Raw genomic sequence first — 27396 nt, 5'->3', positions numbered from 1 at the left:
GTACATTATATTGTTTTTGTCATAGGGGAAGCATCTGTTACTATTTTAATAAGATCATAAATGAAGATCTAATGAATACACTTTACACTGGGTTGCCCAAAAATTGTGCAGTTGCATGCACACCACTGCTGTGGTTTCAAAAAGATTTTTATTTTCTTTATTTAACAGAAAATTGGTGCCAAAATTGGCAGTTTGCTTTGCTATGGCCTTACTTCAGTGGACTCAGTTCAAATCTGTTAAAATCAAAGCCATAACGTATGGCCCACTATACCTATAAACAAAATTTCACAGGTGAAGCAACATGGGAACAATGAATTTAACAAGTCTGACATATGGGAGTCCATAGATTGTGTGCCATGCTTTTCTCTGAAACCTTGCCTGATGATTTATGAGATGCTACTTCCCTAACACATCAATTTTGCGACATAGAGCCAGCTACGATACATTTGAAAATGTGAAATGTGGCCAGGGGAATTATATATTGTTACAATGTTTGTAATCAGGAATTGAACCACATGGTGGAATTTGTAGCATGTGACAAAGAAGCATCTATAGGGCAATCCATTTTGCCAATGCCCTCAAAAAACCTGTTAAAGAACTGTAGAGAAAACGAAACTGTTTCAAGGGTGCCGGGGGGAAAACCTGAACAATAGCATAACAGTTAAAATATGTGGGACATCACAACTGAATTCAACAGCGCAACATCGTCTCCAAGACTTAAAATCTAAGCCATTATTATCGTTCACGGTATTCACATGTGGACTGAGTCAGACGGGTGTAGTTTTACAGACAAAGCTCCTCCCCGCTTCCTCGCTTCTGGAGCTACGAGTCGGCCAGTTTCTGTCCGGTTCAGATAGTCTGCGCTGAGCCTCTACTGATCAAAGCTGCTTGGTGGAATATTTCAACACACCTATTTTCCGGACCCCCTTTACAACAACCTGTGGATATGGGATTTACTTAAACAAGACTTCGCTTCGGAATCTTCAGTCGTTTTTCCAGGTTTACTCACTGGGGGTACTTTTACCGGTACCAGATAAGTCTGGAAACCACAGGTAAACTGAACGATTGACTCGTTCACAATAAACTGTCACAGGAGTAGGAGTAGAGGTCAGCGCGGTCTTTCAAACAATGCATCGAGTTAGCTTGGTGTATGCGAAACTATATCCACATTCAGTCTAGTATCACCTCAAAAGAAAGTTTCAAAGAAAATGTTTTCTTTTTAAGAAGTAACAAGTCACAGGTAAGGCACTGGCGAAACAGTTGGACTGTGTTCAGACGATGTGTAGGCTATCCCCCTTTTTTAAACATTTCTTGGAATGAATTTAATAAACGCTATAGGTTGCATGACAATAAAACATGCAACCAGCAAGGTAAAAAAAAAAAAAAAAAACACCACCACGTGCAATTGAAGTTAAAACGCGTTTTTGACGTTCTGAATAGCTCGGGAATTTCTGATCGGTCCAACGAAAAATTCTGAACTACAGAACATCTAAAATGCTGTGTAACGTGGGAATTATGTGCGTGAGACATAGTGTGGAGGTGGCTCAACTAACAGTTAACACACCAAAATCGAAATTTTAATTCCGGGACGAGGGTATTCACTTACTGATCCATTCGCAACACTCAGAATGATTACTTGTAATCTATTTTTGTAGGCTAGAAATGTCCTATTTAGGCCAAATTCCCCCATAGCTGGTTACGATCTTTTTGCGTGCAGTTTGAGGATGTGTGTGCAATAGTTGGACCGCTGATTGCTGGGGGGAAAATATATTTGTTGTTCGCTTTCCCCTTTGCATTTGTATGTATTTTTTGTGCTTCTCAGTGGTATACTGTAATGCATATATTGTAATTAAATATTTAGAATATGCGGAGGCATATTTTCTAATGCTTGCTTAATAATACTGTATAAAATATAACAACCGAAAGATGGCATACATATTTCTCCATATAAAGTCTCTATTTATTATATTAAGATATATTTGAGGTTAAAGTGGCAAAAATGAATGTATTTTGGAATATATATTTCTATATATTCTACACCATCTACTTGAGGGAACCCCATTTAGCACCTGTGTATTCAACTTGTATTTTGACATGTATATTTGACACATTCCACAATGAAAATACCAATATATTGTACATTCAAGTAAAAGTTTCTTATTTTACAAATAAATCACCGTTGTCTTAATATAGTTGACATGTGTAGTCAGGTGCAGCATATTGTCACAAAATTACAAATAATGGCAGTAAATGGGAAAAATATTATCTCTGTACAGCAAGGGATATTTTTGTAACTATGGAGTACAAAACTGAGTATGGCTGTAAGCACACACAAACCTGAACAACTTTATGTTGTTTTCTAACAAATTCTCATAAACTTTTGTAGGGTCTACAGATCACCCTTTTAAATGCACTGCTTTTATTACATTAGATTATTAAATTCATAGAAGCACTAGTAACTAGGGTGAGTTGGTCAAATACAGGTTTGGTTGTATAACTTTGATTGTTTTTCCTCCTGTGCACATGATGGGATGAATCACTTTTACAAGCTTACCTGCTGAGAAGAGCGCTGTTTTCACTGCTCATGTAAAATTCAAAGTGAAGGCAGTGTAAGCACTTTGTTCTCCTGAAAGCAAATATCACGCAGGGACAAATGTCTGTGTGCAAGCGCAGAGGTCTATTGCTGCTTAGCCTCTTCTTAATGTTTTGACGGCAGGCCCTGGACTGTGTTTGCTCATTTAAAAAATAACTGAAAGCCTCCCACATGTTTTCGCTGTATTCTGCCAGCTGCTGTGTGGATAGAAAAGAAAGACCCCCTTGCCCCCCCATCTCTATTTTGTCAATAATGTACTATCAAACTGCAGCAGCAGTCTTGCATTGTCATACAAGCTGTTTCCCAGTAGTTAAACTAGCCCAGAGCAAACAAGCTGCGGTCAGTAGCATCGCTATGAAAGGGGCAGCGTGCCTTCCAGGGGCTGTTTATGTTCTGTGTAAGACACAGGCGGCGGGGGGCAAGGCAGAAGGTGGCAATGGTGTTCAGACACAGGAGGGGACACAAAGCAGGTCTTTATTTAGCGCCCTGATGGCAGAATGCCCCTATAGTCCAAAAGGACAATGTTGGAGACCCGGGCTGTCGTCGGAGACAGGAATCCCAAGCTGCGTCTTTGCCACAGGCAGCCCACATGGCTGTCTGGGAAAATGAATAGTTCACCAGGATTGCCTCTTTTCTTTAACCAGTCATTTGTGAACTTATATAGGTAAAAGATCTCCAAGCTCAATTTTTCTAATTGAGCTGTGTGAACTGAAATGTTAGAAGTGTATCTTTTGGTATGTTTTCTCTATTGGTATGTTTTCTCTATAAGTCGGTATGTGTATTCAGAGACTTTGCTGAGAAAGATAAATGAGAATCACTTGGGTTCTGTGTCCTTTTGGTTTCAGTAAAACTCTCGCGTGAGAGTGGAACATTCAGGACCAACAGACCGGTAAAGCAAAGTAAAAGCGGAACTGAAAACTTCACAAAGTGCTGTGATTAAAACTGGTACCTAAACATGTGGAAACATCTACAGGAACATGCCCATGCTGTACCTCAGTTTTTGGTCTGTGAATTGTGAACAACTTTCTTCTACCATAGTTTCTGAAGTGAAATGTGGATCCTTTTCTTACATTAAATGAACAACAAAATGTAGATTGTTGATATCCTTTTTTGACATTATCTCAGTTGAAGTTGCCCCATATATGCCCATTCACTGCCAATATTGTGGCCTCATCCTGTGGTATGATGTAGAGAGTCGGAACTAAACTCCAGGCCGCTCGTTTACAGAGTGTAGAGAGTGGGAGACCCAGTGAGTGAACAGAATGCAGTCACTGCACCCTCTCTCAGCAGGTAATGAGATGAAAAACATGCAGTTTCCAAGACATGTCAAGAAGAATTTGGAGCTCAGTATAGAAAGGGGGGAAAACCTTTTGGAAGAAGACAAATTTACACTTCACTGTGTTGATTATCCCACTCTTTTCCTCCTGAATGAAACAAACACAATGAGGGGACTGTTGTGGTGTGAGACTCACCTCTGTGTGACTCACGCCTTTGCATTCTTCACATTCCAACCTGCTGGATGCTTCAGGCACATTGTCGACCTCCACAGCCAGACAGCCTCTAGGACTTGAGGCAGGCTGCTCAGTAATACCTCCTTTATTGGCACTTGTGTTGTGAGTGTACAAAGCAAGAGCCTCTCATTTTTGCAACGTGGGGAAGTTGAGCACATCTGACTCCCCACAGCTTTAGTTACTTGTAAGTTTAGAACAGACTGTCGTATGTTTTGCCTACAACCTGTTGATTTGAATTTTTAAAAAGTTATATTTTTGTGGTTTTTTACTGGACTTATTTTTTAATCCCAGTGTCCCATAACATTTTCCTCACAAAACGCCATTGTGGTTATTCCATTCTGCAATGCAAAGCCTTGCTCTGTCATAATAGAAACGTGGGAAGCTTTTGCAGGTTGTTTTGATAGTTGCCACCGATATGGAGAAAATCGCTGGGAGGAAAGGGTATAGGCTGTTTGCACCTTTTGGCTTTCAGCAGTTGGTGCGAAGTACTTTCATCCTGAGCATATAGCCATAGTTTTGTTGTTATACAACATCAGAATCCTTCTGCAGTAGTTCATACAACAAGCAATACTTCATGAAAACAGTACTTTTTTATTCTTTCTTGCTGTCTCTTGATTTAGCAGATAGATATCTTATATTGCACATAAGTCTTCAGGGTACATGTCAGTAAAAAAGAGGCATGCACTATTAAGCAATAAACAATCAAGGATTTTCATCATTCCATGCAACCTAAATCTGATATAATTATTATTAATTCCACTGCCAATGAATGCAAGTGGTTCTGATGCTTGTTTATAGTCTGTTGGGTTAAGATATATGGTAAAAAGTGGATCAGATTAAATATTTTTTGAACAAAGTTTCTTATATCTGCTTTATATACGCTACATTCTTCTCCTGTCCATGCAGGTAAAGCATTTGGGTGAATGAGCCATGTCGGTCGGTCTTCCCCCTCGTGGAACCCTGCTGGTTTGGCGGTAACGCATGCAGGTGCTGAAGATGTCGGTGTGTGGAGAGTTTGCTGAGCACATGTGGAAACCGGGCTCCTGCAAGAATTGCTTCCACCCCCGCAGTGCCCACCGATCCAATGGCAGTGCAGTCCGCATCCAGCGTAGCACGGCGGGAGACGAGGAGGACAGCCTGACCCTGTCAGCCTCCTACTGCAAGCCCACCATCGCCGTCAGGCCCACCATGATGAACCCTGAGGTGTCTGACATGCGGCCAGATGTCAACATGAACTCTGAGCAGGTTAGTGCTTTCCATTTATCTCCATTCATTTGTGTCCACATTGTTTTTGAAATTGCATGACAATGTTTTGTATGATCCATTGCTCATGATGGTTAAGACTTTCTTCATATAATAAACCAAATTAGGTGAACCAAATTTGCATCTTCTCAACAGTCAGTGCTCATGAGAAATATTCATACTGGATTTTAACATACCGTTTATTTTAGGATAATCAGAAGAGTCCAGTGGATAAACTAAGCTTGAAGAAGATGTTGGACCTTGCTCCATTATATATTGACAGTAATGGTTGCAGCAAGGATTTGAAAGAAGCTGTTCTACAAAACACAGTGACTGGGAAGATGGACTATGCCAGCAGATTGTCTGGAAATACTGTATCCCCATCATGCCTTCAGAAGGAGTCATTTTTCACCAGCAGCGTCTTTGTGACCCAGGAAGTGGCACATGGTCCACACAGTGTACAGGAAAATGGAGCTATTGATGCTTACAGACCCCAGACCAACAAAACCATCAAAAGCACTTACACGAGCAACAGCAGCCAAGTTTCCGGAGGTTCTGTGCAGAAGCTGGAGGGAAGGGCATGCTCCTCGGGGAGCTTTGAGGGTGACTGTGATGTTCTTAATGACTCCTCAGCGCAGGAACCCCCAGCTGCACTGGAGATTGCTATTGACATCATCACTACCATCCCCACCAAGAATGGCAGCCCTGGCAATGTTGAGGCATCAAGCACTTTCCCCTCCTCTGGTTTCTGTCCAGACTCAGGACTGCAGGGTCCTCATCCCAGTGACAGTGCCTCCTCTTTCCTGTCTGAGCCTGCCAGTCTTTCAGACTCCTGCTCATTCCGGAGCAGCACAGGTTCACTTGCTGGCTCTCAGGGACTAGATGTTTTTGTGCCGTCCAGGCTGGATGGGCCCCAGATCCATCCATCCTTATCCAACCGCCCATCAGACACTGGAAATGGTGTACCAAACCCTGAGCCCATTTATGCGGAGAGCACCAAACGGAAGAGGAAGACAGCGGTTGATGGCAAGACCTCAGGTGCGGTGGTGGACCTGACCAGTGAAGGTCAGTGGGCAACGATCACTGTCATGGCTGCTCACACAGAGGAAAACAACCGGACGTTCTACCTCAGCAGTCCGGATTCGGCTGTGAGCACTCAGTGGCCAAATTTCAGCCCCACCTCCAGCAGAGACCCAAACAGTCCTGCCTTCAAGTGGCCTTCAAACTGCATCAGCTCCGAGGGTGGGGTAGCCTCTCTCCAGCCCAAGCCACAAGCCAGCCCTCCTATTCCCCCCAAGAGGAATTCCCGTTCCCCAAAACTGGGGACCTCAAGCCTTTCTCCAGTAGCCTGCTCAGAGTTACGGGCTGAGTCCAGTATACCAGCGCACTCGTCCTGCTCTTCAGTGTCTGCATCTCTGGGGGAGGCTCCCACCTCCAACTCCATCATCACCACTGTGGAGAGGAGGCACAAGCTGTACAGCTCCACCTGGAACTGGGAGGGTCGAATCGAGGAGGAAGAAGAGGGAGGGGAGGAGGCCGCCACGCCCCAGACCGTCACGTCCGGTCCCATCAATGGTGCAGCTGTGTCAGAGCCAGGGGATTGGAGCCCCGGGGCGCACGGCAAGGAGAGCACCCCGCCAGGCACGGCCGACAATGGTGCCAGTCAGAAGCACCCGGGCAGCGGCGTGGAGAAGAGCAAACATAGCAGGGACATGTTAGCCAGGACAGCATCCTTCACTGCAGATGTGTCAGAGGGCAAGGGCAAAAGTCATGACCCGGCACCACCTCCGCCTCCTCCAAAAAAGCACCAGAGGTAAGGGATTCGTCCATTAAATATGGTAGGGCTAGCAGAATTAATGATGTACACGTGAAGAGGTACTGCCATAGTGATGATTTTGTTTCCTGATGCCATGACGTCTGTTACAGAGGTATATGAGACTGTCTTTACTGCTTTTTTTTTGCTAGAGTGGCTCTCAAATGTGACTGCTGAAATAGCCTAAGTGTCTTAAGGTAGAACTATTGATGTTGGTGAATGAATCCCAAGGAAATGAAAATTGAAATGATAAAAGAAATGCAAATTGGAGAGCTGTGTGTAAAGCTTTTTCTTTCAGTAGTTTTCTTGGGTATCATTTTATATTACCTTTGACAGACTACTAATATTTAATGTATAATTAAAAATATATATAAGATGTTAAGGCTCCTTTTAGTAAAGTGCAAATGTATTGTATTTGAGCTTTTCTGTGTGCATGTAACTGTGTTGGAGTGGAGTTAACCAGAGCCTGATAAGGCAGTGCAGTCCGTTTCTGTGCGTGAAATGGGTTCTGCACAGATCATAATTGTAGTTTTTTAGCATTTAGCATTATCATTAACTAATGACAGTGTAGCAGCCACATGCATTTCCATTTGCGATTAAATGGTGACCCACATTCATTGTACAGTAACGGAGGATCTTTTTGATTGGGATATTATTCACCCTGTGTCAGCCTCCACTTCTAGGCTTTCGTCCATGACAGTTGATCTTGAATGTTACTGAATACCTTGGTTGTTATTAGTAGTAGTGAAACTTGCCATTGTCACTTGTTTGTAAAGATAATGGGCTATAAAAACGTGCTCCATCACATCATTTGTTTGCCTTAGCCAATACACAATGGAGTGAACTGTTCTTGAGTAGAAAAAGAGGTTTTGTCTCATTGACATACTTGGACAAAGGAAATGCTTGTTTGTGATGTGCACTTAAGTAAGATACATTATACTTTTAACCTCTTATGTTATACAGTATTTTACCCTATTGCTGCAACATGAATTAATCAAATTTTTCCTCTGACCTGTAAACACATTTCCAAATGGAAGATGCTGATGTCAAGACTTAATTCTGTATTAAGGGTCTGATGTTGATGCAGTGTGACCAGATTATTTATACTGTGTCTCTGGAGTCACAGCCCAAAAGCTGGTGTTGATGGCCATGGAAGCGGTCAAATGATCCTTTTAAAATAAGCTGCCGAAGTTGGCTTGGTTTACTTTTAAAATATATCTGTGAATTCTTCAAGTGTTTATCAGAACAGTTCAGAAGGAAAGTCAGTCTATTCCCACGGACAGGGGTACAATTAGGGTTTTTTTCTGGGATATGTAGTCAAAAATCATACATCTGAGTTTTCTGTCTCGTGTACTTTTCATCTGGGAAGTGGTTTTGGTGCAGCCTAATGTGTGCAAAGGTGTCTTCCCGTTTCTGCTCTTAAGAGAGGATGTAGAATTAATGTGTCCTCTGAGAAAAGGATCAACAGCTTCCATTTTCTGCACTTGTTCCGCTTCCCTTACCATTTTAGTTAGAAGTCATTTATTGACCTTGTCAACAGGTTTCCCGGTCTTTGCATGTAAGCCCATCCATGCAGATTGATGCTATATTGTGCTGCAGGCAGCAGTGAACCGCAAGAGACTGTCAGAACAATTGAGTTTTTTTTCTGTTTGTGGTTCGTGAAGAAACCGTATTTTGCCAGTTCATCTGGGCCACTTGGGTTATATAATTAGCTCTTTTAAATATTAAATACCCATCCATAAATTATGTTCTTGAAGCTCTTTAAATTTAAACAAAATTTGCCATAGCAACACGTTGGCTAGTGCTTAGTTGGAAATTCTATCGCCCTGGTCACCGCTCAAGTTTCACTAGACCCTTATTTTTGTTGTAATTTTAGTAAGGCAGTGCATCTCTGCTATTACGACTTTGCCAGCATGCTCTACTGATAAAAATACACCTTCTAAATGCATGCCTGGGCATGTCTCACCTAACAACCAACAGGATTTTAGGAATTTTGGGGTTTTTCTGTTTTGATTTGGTTGTGCTCATGTACAATCCCCTTGGTCTTGCTTCCTGTTCTCACTCTAATTGGGTTTACAGCACATGCCGTCTGAATTAACCCTCAAACCAAACTCAGATGTCTTTTTAGTGTTTTGCGCCACATTTTGGACATACTACTTGGCCATTAAACTTCGTGTGAACAAAGTAACCCAAATTTGTTTGGCTTATCTTCATTTTGCCGGTTTTAAAATGCAGCTCTTGTTATAGCATGGCAACTTCTGAAACAATGCTTTTGTGTCATAAATCATTTAGGTGCCAGATGGTTTTGAAATCTGTTTCTCTCAGAAGCACCATCACACCCATCATTATGACAACAAAAAAAACGACATATTATTTAAGCTTTACTTGTTGGACATTGATACTTGAAATGTATTTGGAATGGTTTGTTAATTCTTTGTGCACTAAATAAACTTCAAATAAACACATTTTTGGATGAGGGCACTGGAGGACATCAAGGGGGCTTAGTGGAGCATATTGTTGCCCCCAGCAACTGTCCCACTATCCAAGTCAGACTGCTGAACCCCTCTCCCGTCCAGATCCTCTGTTCAACAAGCCTCAAATGATCCCTTTTGGATGACCAAGAATAGATGAAGTTGATACATTAAAATAACAGCCGACTTGCATTCGGATTGTGTGGACACAGCAAGATATGGGTACTTATGTTGCTTCAGTGAGTGGTTTCATTACTTATTTTATTGTGGAATGAGCCTTTAAACACTGCTGTAACATTCAAGACGCTTGTTCCGGACGTGTTGCGTTACTCCATGCTGGTTTGTGAAAGGAAATATCGGAGATCTTAGCTGAGAGCATGTTTCAACTGCACTTGAAAGGACTTTTCTGTGGTTTCACGTAGAGGTAGGTGGTTGCAATTTTTTTTATAGAGGTGGCTTAAAGATGTGTATGTTCCCAGAAACAGGTTTTGAAATGCACTGCTGTGTGCGCATAGGTACATAGCCCATTTAGATGTGCTATTTTCATATTTTGCCTTTCTTTGAATGTAGCCTTCTATACCAATGGTACATACCATACGTGGGCAGCGCATAAAAAGTGGTGGTGTGTGTCTGTGTGGTGGGGTGCATTTTTTCTAACCTTTCCTAACTACATTGTGCTTGTTTCTGTTTCCTGTATTATTTTTACATTGAGTTACATTTGCATTGAGTTCCAGTAAATGCACATGGGACATATAGTTTGCAGTTTGAAAAGCTTGAATCATGTTTGTTGGGCAATGCTATTGCAGTTTTAAATTGTGAAGCAGTCCTGAAATAGCAAGGAATGGATTCTTGATGATGCAAAGAGTTTCCGATGGAAAATATCACATCTTGCTTCTTTGGTTTTATTCCATCTGTTACAATGGGCCTTGTGTGCCCAGGTGTGACACACAGGTAAGGTCGGTCTCCTGTGCCTAGAATGGGCCTCTGTTTCTCTCTCATGCCTCTTTGGCACTACAGTGCAGGCCTGGCTTGCATCCCATGCCTTACATTTTGGTTAAATTCAACTCTATAAGCCCTTGCTTATATAAACACCATACATCTTCCCAGTTGTAGGCTTAGGGTTTTTATGGGTCTAGATTTAGCAAGAATCACACATGTAAATGTAAAGTGGTATCAGGATTTTTTAAATTGAACGCCGATGACTTACTGATGAAATCCTGTTACCATCAAGTACAGTAACTCTGCACCCTGGAACTGACATAAATTCCTGCACACTAGTGAAGTAGTTTTGCTGTGGAGAATACACAAGGTGACAAGAGCCTAGTTTACACACAAGGAATTACCCCCCACTCACCACCCCCCCCCCCTCACCCCCCGCCCCTCCCCACAGGCATTCACATGACCCAACTGTTTAAACAATGAGGATTGCTGTTCCCAGCACTTTAATACAAGCCTGAATGGGTGCAGCTCTAAGTGCACCACAGGAAAATGTCTAGAATTTTCTTTCATCTGTTTAATTAGCCTTTGTCTCAGTAAATTAGAATTTCAAGTGGTGTGTCATGATTTCAAATATAAAAATAGCATTTGTGTTTTCCTTTGTATTTGTTCCAACACATAACCAAAAACTTTCTCCATAAATTATGTCTTTGTTTTAATGCTATGCAAGGTTCCCTCATCCTTGTATTTCATTACAATTGCCCTAATTTCTTTTTTTGTGAGTGGGAAGTGGCATAAAAACAGTTATGTCTGTCCAAAGAGTGACTGACCCTTTAAAAGTTTTATTTACCATTTAAAACAAAGACTTTTCCAAATATAGCTTATTACCGTTCAATGTGTTTTTTATGTCTGTAAACTTACTGCATTTACGTCACCTGTTAGGCAAGAAGAAATAAATCAAATTTTCTTTGGCCTTCTTAGTCTTTCATTTTCAAGTTTATTTGCGTATGTGATAAGATGACAAAAAATAAAATGCCTACCATTTTTCCTGTAGGCTTGGAGGACTACATTCAGGTACCTTTTTCTTTTATAATAAATTACTCAGCCACACCTACATACTTATCGGAGCTTGTTTTTATTTTATTTGTTTTTCTTGTTTTAACAACAGTAATTGGCATTTTATTAGGCACGGTAGAAAAAAGAGCAACTACCATAGCTTGCTGAAGTAATTGAGATGTATGAACTATGGCAGGCATATTTCATATTTTGTTACAAAACATTGGATTATTTGGAACCTTCAAAACATTCATTTGAGGCACATATACGTGCCTCTGCTGGAAACAAACAGTGCAGCTGTGACAGAGAGAGCTCACATGAGTCAGGCACACTGAGGAAGTGGTGTCTCATAGTTTTAATGAATGTTCTAAATTTAAAAAGAGAAATTCAGCTCAGGAAGGAAGTTCTGATGGCTTTCTTTAGAAAGTATATATGACAATGCCACCTCAGGCAAACAGCTCTGAGCTTTCAAGACCACACTGCTCAGCTCAACCTTTAACCACGAGTATGTGTTTATGGTGACTTCCAGTCTTTCTGCCCTAATTTGTTGACAGTACTTGTTGTTGACAACACTTGACAGTTTGTTGTTCTCTGTATTTGACAGCACGGTGTGTTGGCAGCTGTGGCACTCTGTTACGACCGGTATCAGTAGACTGCCCGTCTGTAGGCCTACTCTTGTCAGAGTGCTACTGTTCCATTCATTTTGGTGTTTCACTTTAGACAGGAGTACGAGGGATTACATTACTGCATTGAAAGAAGATTATAAAAGAGATTTGATGTAAAGATACAAAAGCTTTATGCGCGTGAAATAGAGCCGTCTTTATTGCCTCCACTATATTTCCACAGGCTTTCATCGTATACTTTTGTTGTGATGAAATACAATATCCAGTTCTGTACACAGGCTTAAAGAATTCATACAGGGTTTGTTGGGTTAATTGATGATGTGAAAGGCAAATGGACAGAGTAGTTCATCTGAGATGAGATAAATGATTGAGATTTGGTCATTTGAGCCATAACTGCTATAGTGAAGCCCCGAATGCCTGTCAATCAAGACATTTGAGTCATGTGATCAGTTAAACTAAACTAACTAAGGGAAAAAATGGATCTTCATTCAATAACAATCAGGCGGGATTGTCGAGACTGATGTTCTCAACAAATGAATTCCAGTGTGCCGGGTTGTCAGAGGAGACATTTGTGAATGACGAAAGAGATGAGGAAACCTAATAGCCCTGACTTTCAAAGAGAACAAAAATCTCTGTAGAAATTCCGGCATAGGACGTTTTAACTGAGGAAATTGAGAGAATTAATGACAGGTTGCATATAGGCCAGTCTTGTTCCTCAATGAAAACACAGAAGTCTTTAGCAGTTAAAGAAAACTGTTTTTTTGTCAGTGTGTGATTGGACTGTATGCCTTGCTGGGAGTATGCTCTGGGATTGTTTAGTCAAGTCTGAAGAATGGCATTCTAGCCAGATGGCTTTATGTTTATGCTGCTTGCAAATGAGAAATGCATAAGACCATGAACAACAGAGCTGTTGAAATCTACTTGCAATGGAGCTTTATTTTGTCTCAGTGTGAAATTAAATGTTTCATCATAACTGTCTTTTACTTTTTATGCATCAGTGGCATCAGGAAATTTGCCCCTCCATGACTTCCTCAATTATATTTATATACCGATTGGTTTCAGATCTTTAGACCTGAGTAAGCACAATAGGTTTTTTTTATGTCAAATGTTAATCAAAGGCCCATTTCACCAATGTGATTGCATCCTTAAACTTAAAGGTGGTTGCACCATCTTTAGAAACTATAACTGCAACCACACACTACCTATAATTTGATATCAGTCTTTCACATCACTGTGGAGGAATTTTAGCCTACTCTTCTTTACAGAACTGCTTTATTTCAGACATATATGGTTCGTTTCAGAGCGTGAACTGCTAATTTCCTGCCACAGCATCTCTATTCAAGTTAGAACTTTGATTAGGCCACTCCAAAACATTAATTTTGTTTAAGAATTTCCTGGTACAGAGCAGAATTCATGGTTCCTTAAATAATGGCACGTCATTCAGGTCCCGAGGCAGCAAAGTATCCCCACACCATCACATTACTACCACAACCATGTTTCACTTATTGTACTTATTCATATTGTACTGGCCCTTTGAAAGTTGACAATCTATTCCTTTTTAACGATTTTCTCCCAGAAGCGTACTAAATCCTTTTTATTTATTGTGGATTTAGTGTGCTTCTACTTCATCAACATGAAATGGACTGTACTTACAGAAATGTTTTGGAGAAATGCTATGTTTTAAGCTGCTATACTGTTTTAGCTGTGCTAAACATGAAACAGCAATGATATATTTAGTTTGACGTTGTCTCTTTGCCAACCCACCTTTTAAGTGTAAGCCTAACTTTGCACATAATATGTATGGTTCTAGGAAATTATATAGTATTTGGACCTAGAAAGAGTAAGGTTAATCAATGTGCTGTCAAATAACTGAATATTTTCCTCTGTTTAACAGATGTATAAGACAGTATAATTATCCTGTTTCTCTTTTGCAAACAGTAAGGCTGAGGTTCTGACATGATATGCGTACTACTTGATCCTCACAAAAAGTTGTGATAAATTGGTTTTTGCATCTTATTTGTTGAGATGGGTTATGTTATGGTGGTGCATTGCTGAAGAGACGCAAGGCTGAAGCCGTTTAAATACTGATTGTACATCCTGGAGCAGGATGTTTGAAGTATCACATCTCTGAGTGACCAAAGCTATAAATGGAGTCTGTTTATTTCCCTGATTAAAGGCATTCCTATTTCATTGACTGTGTGCAGATGGATTGACATTGGATGACATCAAATATGTAAACTATTGTGAATTGTTTAAAGAGTATGAGTTTAAACATTAGACTATATCATTTCCATGTTGTATAGATTAATTCATATTGAAGTAGTTGATATATTGGTACTGATTATTGTTTTAGAGTAAGCCAACTGAGATGTTACATGACTCAACTGGCTTGTATTTGTAAGTCGCGTATAATCTGACCTCAGCAGTTTTCTGATGTTCACAAAAGGTAGTTTTTGTGGCCTGGTATTGGGAAAACGAAACCGCTGAATCAATCATGAACCCCCATGAAACAGATTGCTCCAGAATTGCTCTTCCTTTCACCCAGTTCCTCACAGGTGTGTCCTCCCTCCTCTCTCTCCTCCCTCCTCTCTCTTTCCTCATAGGGCCTCCAGTAAGATGAGTCAGAGCAGCTCGGATCTGGAGAAGGTCTGTCAGCAGGGCTCTGTGGAGAGCCTCGCCCAGTCTCTGAGGAGCCTCCGGGGCAGTCAGGTCTCCACCTCTTCTGACAGCCTGCATTCTGATTCTAGAATGCCCAGCGATGGAGGTGAGTGGGCTCTCAGTTCCAGAACCCCCCTTTTTCCCCCCTTGGAATCTGTTATTAATAGTCTGTTCTAATGATAGAGGCATATACATTTACAATTCATTTGTAATGGGCTACCACATGTGCTGACATTCAAATATCTTTTTAGAACGTAGTCTAATTTGACATAAAATTACATGAATTTAATCAATTTTATCTGTATTGCATTTCAAACAATTGTTTTCCCCTTGGGAAAAAAATCAATTTGCTGAAATTCAAAATGCTGTCTAATAGGCCTGTCCTATTTATACCACCTTATCAGGCAAGCTAAGGCTGTGGAGATAACCCTAGTTAAAAGTGTCTGACTCTCAATCCAGGATTCACATAGGTGGGAATAAATTGGGATTCACTTTATTTTTTGTTTGACTTAGTTAGGCATAATGATTTCATAGTTCCTCTTACCTTGGCTGTGCATCAGTGTAACTTGCTGTAATTGGTCTCCCACATATTTTTTTGTCCAGGTCTCCAGGACGCCCCTCATGGGGTTAGCCCATCCCCGTTTCCCAGCAGTCCCCTGACTGCGTCCCCAGTGTCCCCCCATCCTGACCCTTTCCTCAGCGCCAGCCTGGGACACCAGGTGCAGCCTCCGCCTCTGCCAGAAAAGAAGATGGTAAGCCGCACTCTGTCCGCGCCTACCGACGGCGTCGGCTCCAAGCACCTCCCACGGACGCCCCAGCGGTTCCCCTTGAGCGGCTCCGAGGACAACGTGTCCCGGCCGAGCTGCGCCCTGTCCAGCCCGGGGGACAGGCGGAACCTGTACTCCTCCAGCGAGTCCCTGGAGCACTGCCACCCGCCCCTCAACCGCTCGCTGCGCTCTCGGACGCTGGACGAGCCGCCGGCCAGGGGCAGGAGCAGGCTGGGAGGCTCCTGCCGAGGGGCGGTCACCTCCTCATCCTCACCCCAGCTCAGTGCCCCCGCCCCCAGCTCAGGCTCTAGCCTCCAGCTGCATACCCTGCTCTCCAACATCGACAGCCGCGAGGGGGTCTACTCCAAGCTGGGCGGGCTGTACGCCGAGTCCCTGCGCCGGCTCACGCTCAAGTGCCAGGAGCACTTCACCCGCAGCCAGAGGAACCCCATGCGCTTCGACGAGAGCAACTGGTCCCTCTTCAAACTCACCTGCAGCAAGCCCTGCTGTGAGGCTGGTGATGCTGTCTACTACTCGGCCTCCTGCGCCTCGGACCCCAGCAGCTCCTATGCAGTCAAGGTACCGCGGCTTCTGCCTCTTATTCCTTTATCTTCAGCTCTGTCTTCACTGCTGTACGCAGACATTTTCCACCATTTATGCATTCAGAAGTAAAGAAAGCAAATTGAACATTATGTGAGAATAATTCTGAAAATACCCATTCGAAATTGTGAGAGATGTACCCTGTCTTTCAAATTTGTTTGTTGTTATTAATAATTATATTAGTTTTTTCATAGAAAGAACCTAGAAAGGTAACCTTTCTCAGTTTCAAGGCACAGTATACATGTGAAGGGTTATGTAAGCCAACTCCAAATGTACAAGTTGACTATTGGAATCAATGAGTTATGACCCTTCTGCTGTCTGCTTTGAAGGAAAAGTGCCATAATTTCTTTGTGACTGAGGGGCATGTACTTCTGCTGGATCTGGGAGTGGCGTGCTTTCATTCAGCCCGACCTTTGTCCCACCGTCATTAGCAGTGCATACAAGCTGAACAGCCGTACTGCAGACTGTTGCCCAAGGACAGAACTATTTCCTAATGTCTCTGAATCTATAAGTCTTTTCATGCAAGACTGGCTTTCACCAAGGGAGACGCCTTACTCGTGAAGAGTCGTACGTGGAACGATTGCCTCCTGCGTCATGGCATGTGAAATCACTGAGCTCCGGATTAATCACCAGACTGCAATCTGTGAAGTCAGAGTTAATCACCCTGCCGTATCTCAAGTGCCAGTCCCTTTTTTATTTGTTTGTTCTCGAGTAGTGCAACAGAAGTACTCAATTGGCTTGTACAAAAAAATGGAATGGTTCCTTGTTTTCACTATAAATAGAATACCTCTTATTGTGAATGCAAAATGGGGAAACAATCAAAAATATGTACGGAAAATATAAAAGGTTGAAGATAGGCAAAGACAAGTGTTTTGAAATAGGACACAAAAAAACTGTCATCTCATTTTTATTTGTTCCAAATCCGGGTTTTGTCTGTAAATTGCATGCGGTCCCTTCTGTTCACAGATTTGTAAGAACCAGACCCCAGATGCCAAGCAGGGTCACCTGTACGGGCTGTCTGTGCAGCAGAGCGTGCCCCCTCACTTCAACCTGCAGCAGGACTGCGGCCACTTCATCGCCTGCGTCTCGCTGAGCATGTTGCCCCCGGACGAGGGGGCCGGGCGGTCCGGGCGGTCCGGGGGGGGCATGCAGCGGGAGCAGGAGCGCGTGGTGGTGATCACCCGGGAGGTGCCCCACCAGAGCGCCGCCGACTTCGCCCGGGAGTGGGAGGCCTTCCACCGGGCGCAGCCCGAGGCGTACGAGCGGCGCGTCTGCTTCCTGCTGCTGCAGCTGTGCAACGCGCTGGAGCACCTGAAGGAGCACGGCGTCTCCCACCGCGACCTGTGCCTGGAGAACCTGCTCCTGGTGCCGCACCGCCGCGCCCCGCCCGACAACCGGGAGCAGAAGCACCTCCCCCGCCTGCTCGTCAGCAGCTTCGCCAAGGCCAAGCAGCGCAGCTGCGAGGACCCCGCCGCCGACCCCCGCCTCAAGAGGGACCACGCCCGGCTGGCCCCCGAAATCGTGTCGGCCGCGCAGTACCGCAAGTTCGACGAGTTCCAGACGGGCATCCTGATCTACGAGCTGCTGCACCAGCCCAACCCCTTCGAGGTCAGCCCCAAGCTGAAGGAGCAGGACTACGCGTGCGAGGACCTCCCGCCCATCCCGCACGCGTCCCTCTACTCGGCGGGGCTCCAGCGGCTGGCCCGCCTCCTCCTCCAGCCGGACCCCATCAAGCGCATCCACATCCAGGAGGCCAAGCGCGCCCTGCAGTGCCTGCTGTGGGGCCCGCGCAGGGACCTGATGGAGCAGCAGTGGGAGCAGGCCGGGGCGCCGCCCCGCCACGAGGGCCTGCTCAACTGGCTGGACGTGAAGCGCGCCCTGCTGATGATGAAGTTCGCCGAGCGCTCCCTGGAGCCCGAGCGCAGCGCGGAGCTGGAGGACTGGCTGTGCTGCCAGTACTTCTCCTCCACCCACCCGCTGTCCCTCTGCCACACCGCAGAGCTGCTCTACTGCCTGAAGTGACGGGCTCAGTCCGCAACACGGAGCGTGGCTTCCTTTTAACATGCATCAAATCCACAGGGGCTGTGAACTCTGTTACCGTGCCCACACATATGGAAGCAGGGCAATGCTGATCCGTCCAGCTATCGCATGTAGAGACCTGGTATAAACGTACATGCGTTCAGTTGAAGAGATGGATTTTCATCTGGCACAGCCAAAATGTACAGCACAATGAACTCTTGATATAGATCTGGGATCTTGTTTAACGTGGATCTGTGTATTAAAACCAACCAGAAATTGCAGTACTTATAGAGGAGGTATGGACATCCTCCTGTGCAGTATTATTAAATATAGATCTGTCCAGTCTTCAGGATGGCTGTGTTACTGTGTGTTGTTATTTGCCCTGACGGACAAAACAAGGCTTCATGCAGCGCTTAACTCATGTAGGCAACTGGTTTGCAGGAAACATCTTGCAGTTAACCTCTCACATGTGATTTCAAACTGTTTGCATACTGTAGGGCCATTCTGTTTGAATAGAAAAGGTGCCACAAATCCAAAAGTTGATTATGCATCTGGCCTCAAATGACCAACATAGATATTACAAGCATTTTTTTTCCCCTAACCCCATGGGTTTCAGTATTAATGTTTTGGTAATGATTGTATAGAGAGTTAATGCCTACAGTTAAGATGGAGTCAGAAAAGTTACCCTGGTGCTGATGATGCAATTGACGAATTAGAACTAATTTCATACAGGCTATGATAAAGTTAAAGCCATCTTTATTGGTTTTTTTTTTTTTGGGGGGGGGGGGGGGGTTTGTATAATATCAATACATGTAGTACAAACATGTAACAGTCGGCTAAAATGAAAAAGGCTGTAAGATGTATTCATTGTAAAAGGACACCAAATCTGTTTGCAAGGCCTGAGAGAAGCCAATGAGAGAAACACATATTCTGGGTGTTATACAGTCATAGAGGACTGCATATGACAAAGTTGGAGTAGTTTCTGTTGACCATCAATGCATTGATGAAGAAGAAATTGCCTCAAATTGTAAAATACTTTGTGAGGCCCTACTTACTAACTATTAATTTGCTATTATTATTATTATTATATTATTATTATTATTATTATTATTATTATTATTATTCTCTATAGTGCCTTCAGGTCTCGATTTATGTATTTGTGGCAAAATTGAAAACCTAATTAGAAATATAATTCCACGGTATTCCTCATTTAAAGTAGTCTTAAACTGGATTTTCCAAAGGGCTTGATCAGTACAGCAAGGTTTATTAAATTGGAAGCCCATCAGGTCTTAATTGCAATGGATCTGATCCATATAAAAAGTATATTTATTGTATGCATTATTTTTTTGTTGTTTTTTTCCACTGGAATGCCTTCATTGTTTCTCTGAGATGTGTTTGAAAGTGCCAATTGGAACAATGTTTTACTATGTATGTTTTTGTCTACATCCAATTTACCAGTTGACTACTGAATGTGTACATCCCCAGTTAGACATCACTGGTTTTCCTTGGCTGCGTGAATCCTATCTTAAAATATTGTTTTCCCCTTATCATCATTCTGGTATTACTGCTTCTGTTAAAATGTCTTCTCGCACTGATATTCATTTTGCATTTATGTACAAGTTTCAGCTTCGTCCATCAATAAATTTTGACAGTTGAAAATGGGTTTTTCTTCACAATTAAAAGTATTTCTCAGTCATCCACTACAGTGGTCTTCTGTGGCCTACCAGGTCATTTGCCGTTGCTGAGCTCACCAGTGCTTTCTCTAATTCTGCAATGTATCAGACAGTGATTTTGACACACACAACATTTTTGCTATGTCTCTAATCGATTTATTCTGACTGTTCAGCCTCATGCCGGCCTGCTTTTCTGGTACTGAAACTTCTTTGGTCCTCGTATTGAGAGACAACATCAACAGACTCCAAATTCAAATGCCACACCTAAAATCAAGGCTAGACCTTTTGTTAGCTTGCTTGTGCATAAACTAATGATGTAGTGACATATAGCTGGCCAGAAATGGCTGGGCAGCCAATTGTCCAATTACTTTTGGTGCACTAAAATGGGGAAACTACATATGAAAGGGTATATGCAGTGAAATCTGTATTTCCTGCAAAATTTCACTGCATATAGATGTAGGCTGCCAATATCTGCACTTTAGCCTCATATTTACGCTTTTATTTATAATCCAATGTGCTGGAGCACGGAGTATATATATAGTGAGTGAGTGCCATAATGTTTGGGACAGATACGTAATTATTTCTTTATTTGGCTCCATACTCCACAATTTTAGATTTGTAATCTAACAATGAAATTAAATTGCAGATTCTCAACTTCTAGGGTTGCAATTACAGCACTCCTCTTACCCCCCTACTCTACCTGACAACAGTTATAAATCTAGGATTACCATGCATAATCCATTTTTTGGGTTATCTCCAAATGCACCAGCGCATGCAAAACTTGGTCATGGAATGACACTTGGGTTGTCATTTTCTTCCATGGAGAAACGCTGCTACCTAGTGGTGAAATTCCGTATAGGCACAAAAATATCAATGGCCAGGTTTTTCTTTGTTTTAATCAAACTAGATTTGCGAAATTTGTGAATTTCATATCAACAAGCCAATGTGAAAATACACATATTTATTTTGCGTTTGCGATACCACTTCTGAACCACTGAATGCAAACACAAGAATAAACAAATAACATCAGATTTGTACAAACTGTTGCTGCATTCTTGTGTAAACCCATAAATGCGAAATTCGGGCCCCGACATTTCATATAGGACCAGTAGGCTACTAGCCTGTCGATATTGGGATTAGGTCTACTGGCCTTAATAGAAAAGATAGACACCCGTCTCTTAGTTGTCATTTGTTTTGAAGTAGGGAAGGCATATAATCCTCGCATATAATTTGCACCTCGTTTATAAATGTCCTGATGGACTGTCATAACGCAGTATTTGTATAACATACAGTAACATTTCACTGATATAGCCTTAGGCTCTTTTTATTCAAATGGAATGGTCTGTCATGCAGGTCTAAGGGGAATTATTCCCCTCGTCTTTTGTTGCCCCTACTTCACCAGATTTCACTACAATATAAACTGCCTTACCAAAAAATAGCATTTATTAAATGTCATTCTTTATCAATATTTTCCAAATGTGACATTTTCATATTATAAGAGGCGCTTTTATAACGTTAGTCTTAGTATTCTGTTTATTTGTGTTTTAATGCCGTAGGCTGAGCCTAACTGCTTTCACCAGTTCCAGTTTTCTCAGTACTTTTCCATTGTGAGCGAAGACGCCCCCACGTCGGCTTGTCTCCGTACCTCTAGCTGGCCCAACGGTATCGCTTGTTTTGCTCTCGCTGCGTATCCGCCGCTTGGAGTTTACAATCTTCAGACTCATTAGCTTCATTCCTCAGCCACCATTGCAGTGAGAAGTCAGTCCGTCGTTTCCCTCTCCGAGGCCGGATGGTAAAATCCAACCTCCAGCGCATCCTGAATAGTCATTGCTTTGCTCGCGAAAAAGAAGGAAAACAACAGTATCATACTACCATGGCTGCTTTAAGTAGTAGTATTTGTGACATGATTGGCAAGTAAGTGAATCCAAAAGGCTGTGGGAGTTGTGTTTCGTTACTTAAACTAACGTTAGCTGTGGCTAATTGTAGGAGAAAAGCATAACTATTTCACGATTAAATATAACTGTGTATTACACCTGTGGAAATAAATTTAGTTTAGTAATCGTTATTTTTTAATATGTGTAACCAAAATTGATACATTTTCCACATTTTATTTGTAGCTTTGTAATATGGCCCTCGTCGGCTAGCTAGCCATTCTTCCTGCAGGCTAGTTAGCTGCTAGCTATGTACGTCACAATTCATGTCCCTCTTACCGACGAACTTGCTAGCTAGATGGCTATTGTATTTGATATGTTGTCTAATTAATATGTATTCCCTATATAATAACTCTTATTGTGATGATCGCTGTCATGTAATATAGGAAATCACCATATAGACAACATTGTTTATAAGACGCATTAAGTGCATCTGCCAGGCCGAGGTCAGAGCGTAGCTAGCGAACGTTAGCTCCGTGATAATGCAGCTAACGTTAGCTCACTGTTTAACTTGCTATCAGTGTAGCTAGACTAGTGTAGTTATATTAACATTTTGTATATCTCCTTTAAAAAGAGGATTTATATTATTTTCATAGTCTTGATCATTTTTTAAATAAACTGTGTCATTTTGATTGGTTATTTATCAAGTATATGGCATCGTAACTAGTGTAATTTTAGAGGCCTAGTCGGCTAGCTAGCTAGTTTTTGACGGAAGAATTCATGCGCAGCTTCTCCACAATAGCTGGACTTCCTGCTTTTGACGTAACTGACTTCTGGGTTTTAACAGTAGCCTATGCTGTCAACCAAAGCGAATGGTTGACGTATCCTTCAACGGATTGATTTAGGCTTACGTTAAGTTTAAATTAAAAGTGAATTCATTAAATTTAAAAATTAAACTGAATTAACCTTGGTAATGCCTAATGGCAGGATGTTTAATGTACAATTCAAGGTACAGGCAGCCCTCCTATTGAAAAATATTATTTTCTATTTAGCCTGTTCATCAGTTTGTCCCTTGTTCAAATTATGCACACCATGTGGTTTTTTATATAAAATTTGGCTAATGTGTTTGAGTACTAAAACCATGCATTTATTGCTCTTCCCAGATGATGATTTTCTTTCATGGGTATACAGCATCCAGTTGTGAAATTGATAGGAGTATGTGGGAATAGTTATCTGTTTACGCAATCAGGGTGAGAAATATGTTGGAAAGCAGAAACTGGAGTTAAGCAACCTCCAGGATGAGGGTTTACTTGAAGTCATTATTTTTAAACAGATTGAAGAAAGTAAAAACACATTGAAAAACATTGGGGATTGTTCCTAGGACTATTAGGTGATACTCAAATCCCTTTATTAAGAATTCAGGTAATAAAATGTACCAAAAAACTGAAACTGCTGGTCCCATCATTCACAATGAAACTGTGAAATATATACAGGACTGAGCTTAGTTGTTGACTAATGTTGCTGAGGTAATATTGACATGTTTAATGTGCAATAGTGCACAGCCATTTTTTTGATACTACCGTGTCAGTCTATTGTGCATATTCTTTTTGTGATTGTTTACATGGACGAGAGCCATACCCTTAATGATCTTGGTTACCTGGATCAGGGAAGATTTGGGAGGTGACATTAAGCTGTATTCCTTTATTTGTCCTGTTTCCCTCAGCCTCTCTCTGCACTGTAGCAGTACCCGCGGTCCGGGGCCTCTGTGGTGCTCCTGATGCCCCTCTCCCACCCCTGAAGATCCCAGGTGGGCGAGGGAATGGTCAACGGGATCACACTCCTTCATCTCGGCCGCTGTACTCGGTGAGTTCAAAATAAAAATAAAAAATGGGCACACTCCGCTGTCATGTTTACCAGGATAAAATGACTGTTCAGTTAATGTTTATTTTTCAGGTAATTCTGGTTACTTTCAACTAATGATTTATTTCATTAAAGGAAAACTGTCTGTAAATGATACAATAAACACCTAGACAATAATAAGTAATACCTTGCTAGAAATAATCACAGAAGTAGGAAGAAGACATAGGCAGGATGAACTCCTCATCCTCAATATGTACGTCATCTGTCCGTTTATGTCTTTACACACAGTTTTTAGTTTTTCTTCCATTTTATAGGACTAATTGGCTGGATGTTAACTGTGTGCATCTCTTAGAGATCTCTCTTTAGATCCCTCTTCTGTTTGCAGTTCAGCCTTCAAAGCACATGCCTGTTCAATGTTTGCATTGCAAGCCAAACAATTGTTGAAATTTGATGTACAGCAACCATTCAAATAAGCTCATGCATAGCACACACAACGGCTTTGTATTGGGGGGTCACTGAGCCACAGCCTGTCATGTTAATAGCCCAGGTTTGTTGTGTGATTTGTATCTTGAAAGTGATCAGAGATCTATCTGTAGAAAAAGTGTTTTTTCCTTTTTGCTGGGTTTCATTTCCAGTCATTAACTTAACACCACTCTTTTAATGATGCATGACCCCTGTCCTCTGTTTCGGTAACCAGGACAGGAAGCTCACGGTGACAGAGGAGCCTCCAGGGAGCGGGCGCCCCAGGATCCTTCACTTTCAGAGTCGGCCTACTGTGTCACGGGTGATCCACTGGGACGCAGTACTGAGCAACAACAACCTGTATGTGGAGGTCCCAAGGGACACCCTCCCTGAGGGCAGCAAGGAGAGGTGAGCTGTGGGCCAGTGAGGACTGGGGTTCCATGTAATGATAGGAAGGGGGAAATGTGAAGAAAACGTCGGGGTGGAGTTTGGGGGGGTGGGGGGGGGGGGTACTGGGCCATCAGGCAATTTCTGGAGGCTTATTGGGAGATGTCCAGAAGAGTTTGGGAGGTTTGCTTTGGTGCACTCACGGGCAGCCTGAGAGGTATCAAAAGGGCAGGGTGAGATTCACTTAAACTCAGATGAGAGGTGAGAAAAAATTGAAAATGTACAGCCTTATGTCATAAAACCATGTGACAAAATGTGGCTTAATAAAGTCTTGCCAAATGCTTAACCATCCGTGGGTGTGGAAAATTCTTTGGATGTGACTGCAAGCTCATCATTTATGAATATCAACTCTAAATCTGCAAAAATGTTCCCACAGTGTATTAAATATAGCTGCTATGCTATAGGTCCCTTTCTCATCTCCTTTCAAACGCTACCTATTCATCTCGGATCAAATTCAAAACCTTGGTGCTAGCCTTTTAGGCAGCTAAAGGGACAATTCTGTTATGTCCTCATAAGATCATCAGACCTTACACGTATACCAGAACATTCCGTTTTGCTATCTCTGGCTGTGTGGCCCCTCCCCGCTGTGTGCCTGCGCTCCCAGGTCACATATCCTGTCTGTTTTTGCCCCCTGGTGGTGGAACGAGTTTCACTGCAGTCAAAACAGCAGAAACCTTGCCAACCTCCTATTGCTCCAAGGCTCCCCTAACCCCATTTTCTCTTTCTTTCTTTACATTTGGGTAATGTTATGTATAGCTGCATAGGATTTGTTACCTGTGTAGTAGTACTTCATTTTGTTACAATACAAATTGTTGTTTGTTAGGTTAACATTATGCTTAATGTTTACGAAGCGTCTCTACCTTCTTGGTGATTTCAACTTTTATGTATTCCTGAGAGTAATACTGACGTTGTCCTCTTCTGTAAGTAACTCAAGAACAGAGAATATGCTGAATTATTGAACTGTTATGTATGATTTATTTCAACAGCTTTGCAGCCCTCCTGGAGTATGCTGAGGAACATCTGAAAGTTGTCAGTGTATTTGCGTGCTTTTACAAGAACAGAGAAGACAGAGGTACGTGTGAAAAGAGTCATTCTGTCTAGCCTTCTGTAGTGCTATCACAACAAACGCTTTGGCACTTTACATTTATTTAAAATCGCTTTCTGTTTTTGCAGAATAAACATGGGATCTTCTTGATCCTAATAACCTTATGGTAGCATAATTGCAGTTAAACTCAGTTTTCTCAATTTTATGGTCTTGGTTGCTAGGGCCGAAGTTAATAAAAAAAATAATTTGTCAGCGTGATGAAGTGTGGCTAAAATTATGGTGTGGGAGTTTGATCTATAGACAAAAAAAGAATGGTTTGTTTTTTGTTAACAGTGATTTTTTCCTTCCTCCCAGCTAAACTGCTGCGTACATTCAGCTTTCTGGGCTTTGAGATTGTGAAACCAGGCCACGCCCTTGTCCCACCACGACCCGATGTTTTCTTCATGGCCTACAACTTTGACAGGGATTCGTCTGATGAAGATTAGTTCCAGCCACCCGGTCCACAGAACCAAACCCAAAACCCCATAGTTCAGCCCTTCCTCTGCGACCCAAATGCTTACAAGCTTCTATGCTTTTGTGTTCCAAGGAAGCATATGGTTCTAGATGTCATTGTTATTTACTTTCTGTTGCTATTGCCCCTTATGTTGCTGTTGTGTATTACTTTTTTATTTTTCATTGTTATTGGGCCCCTACCTGTGACCTCTTGATTGGCTTCCTGAACAACTATGAGCATATTGCAGTTCCCATTGTAACAATCAGTCAGTAATCAATCAGTAATTGTTTTAGGTTGAAGGATGATGCTTCATTTTCTTGAATGTATAAAAAATGGTTGTACATTATATTGGCTCTTGTTGGTTTAAAATTTACAGGTGTTCTCCCTTCAGTTATACATTAGAAAATACAATGTAAGTTTTTCAGGCCCTTTAAAGTCTAATAAAATTGTTTTGTGTGGTAGCTGATAATTGCTTTTGTGCTACAGACTCCACTTCTTTCTCCAGATCTAATACGTGGTGCATAATTTTCCAAATTATTCCTCAGAAATTATGTCTTAAATCAAGTGTGAATACAAGCTTTGTATGAAACTGCTTAGGCAGGTTAAATTAGGAGGAAAATATATGACTAGAGTAAATTATGGGTATTGTATAAGATTGTTCAAACCCAAATTTTTTTCTTTTTTGTGCATGTAGTTTGTTAGAGTTGGGATTGTTTGGAATGGAATTTTCTGCTGTCCACATTGGGATTCGGTCTTTCATTGCCCCACAATATTTTGCCATTCAGCAACAACATATAGTTTTGGTTTATTGATGTACACCTGCATAGTGGTACCTTTTATTGTGCATCTGTGATAATAAAAATTTGAAATTACACTTTTTATGTTTTATTTAAAATTTTCATCCTTGTGGTAGTTTATATCTTCAAGGAGAACTCTGGTAAGCATAAATATGTGATAGCACATAGACTGCTTCCCTTTTCAGTGTGGTGCATGTTTTGAATTTTTGGTAGTTTGAACATGGTCATAAAATGGTGATACACCATTCAGTGAAATGGATGCCTACAGAAACTGCAGTGGGTACATACTGTGATTTGTTATTTTACTCTGAATTGGAGTGAACACTGGTGAGGATGGTGTAATTGGTGAGTTTGGTTTGCAGTGAAAACGTCTGATGTCCAGTGGAAGGCAAAGGCAGTGGTACTGATTAGCCTAATTTATTTGCCAAAATTCTTTCATTTATCCAGTTTCTTTATTCT

General features: G+C 42.0%; 2 protein-coding genes across 3 annotated transcripts; both read left to right on the top strand.

The window, feature by feature from the left end:
* The first annotated feature begins 666 nt into the window (after window positions 1–666).
* LOC118213343 (inactive tyrosine-protein kinase PRAG1) lies at window positions 667–19951 on the top strand. Of its 2 annotated transcripts, none has more exons than XM_035392236.1 (6): window positions 667–1240; window positions 5011–5349; window positions 5556–7159; window positions 14849–15009; window positions 15507–16249; window positions 17237–19951. In XM_035392236.1, the coding sequence occupies exons 2-6, from the start codon at window positions 5086–5088 to the stop codon at window positions 18290–18292; spliced, it is 3828 nt and encodes a 1275-aa protein (XP_035248127.1). In that variant the 5' UTR covers window positions 667–1240; window positions 5011–5085; the 3' UTR covers window positions 18293–19951. The 2 variants fall into 2 exon arrangements, with proteins under 2 accessions (XP_035248127.1, XP_035248126.1); XM_035392235.1 differs by having other exon boundaries at window positions 668–1052.
* A 1630-nt stretch (window positions 19952–21581) lies between these two features.
* Window positions 21582–27014, top strand: oaz1b (ornithine decarboxylase antizyme 1b). Its single transcript, XM_035392084.1, is given in 6 exon segments — window positions 21582–21876; window positions 23557–23608; window positions 23610–23696; window positions 24391–24563; window positions 25589–25674; window positions 26002–27014. Coding segments are annotated over 6 exon segments (654 nt in total). The 5' UTR covers window positions 21582–21751; the 3' UTR covers window positions 26133–27014.
* The last annotated feature ends 382 nt before the right edge of the window (window positions 27015–27396 follow it).

Source organism: Anguilla anguilla, chromosome 14, assembly GCF_013347855.1.
Source record: "Anguilla anguilla isolate fAngAng1 chromosome 14, fAngAng1.pri, whole genome shotgun sequence".
Taxonomy (NCBI): domain Eukaryota; kingdom Metazoa; phylum Chordata; class Actinopteri; order Anguilliformes; family Anguillidae; genus Anguilla; species Anguilla anguilla.
The sequence above is the reverse complement of the archived record's forward strand: the minus strand, read 5'-3'. Positions and strand labels throughout refer to the sequence as shown.

Excerpts from the sequence above, each read along its gene's own strand:
- LOC118213343 (XM_035392236.1), top strand. The coding sequence starts at position 5,086 with ATGCAGGTGCTGAAGATGTCGGTGTGTGGAGAGTTTGCTGAGCACATG. Across the intron at positions 15,010-15,506 it reads TAGAATGCCCAGCGATGGAG|GTCTCCAGGACGCCCCTCAT; the intron begins GTGAGTGGGCTC and ends TTTTTTGTCCAG. Across the intron at positions 16,250-17,236 it reads GCAGCTCCTATGCAGTCAAG|ATTTGTAAGAACCAGACCCC; the intron begins GTACCGCGGCTT and ends TTCTGTTCACAG.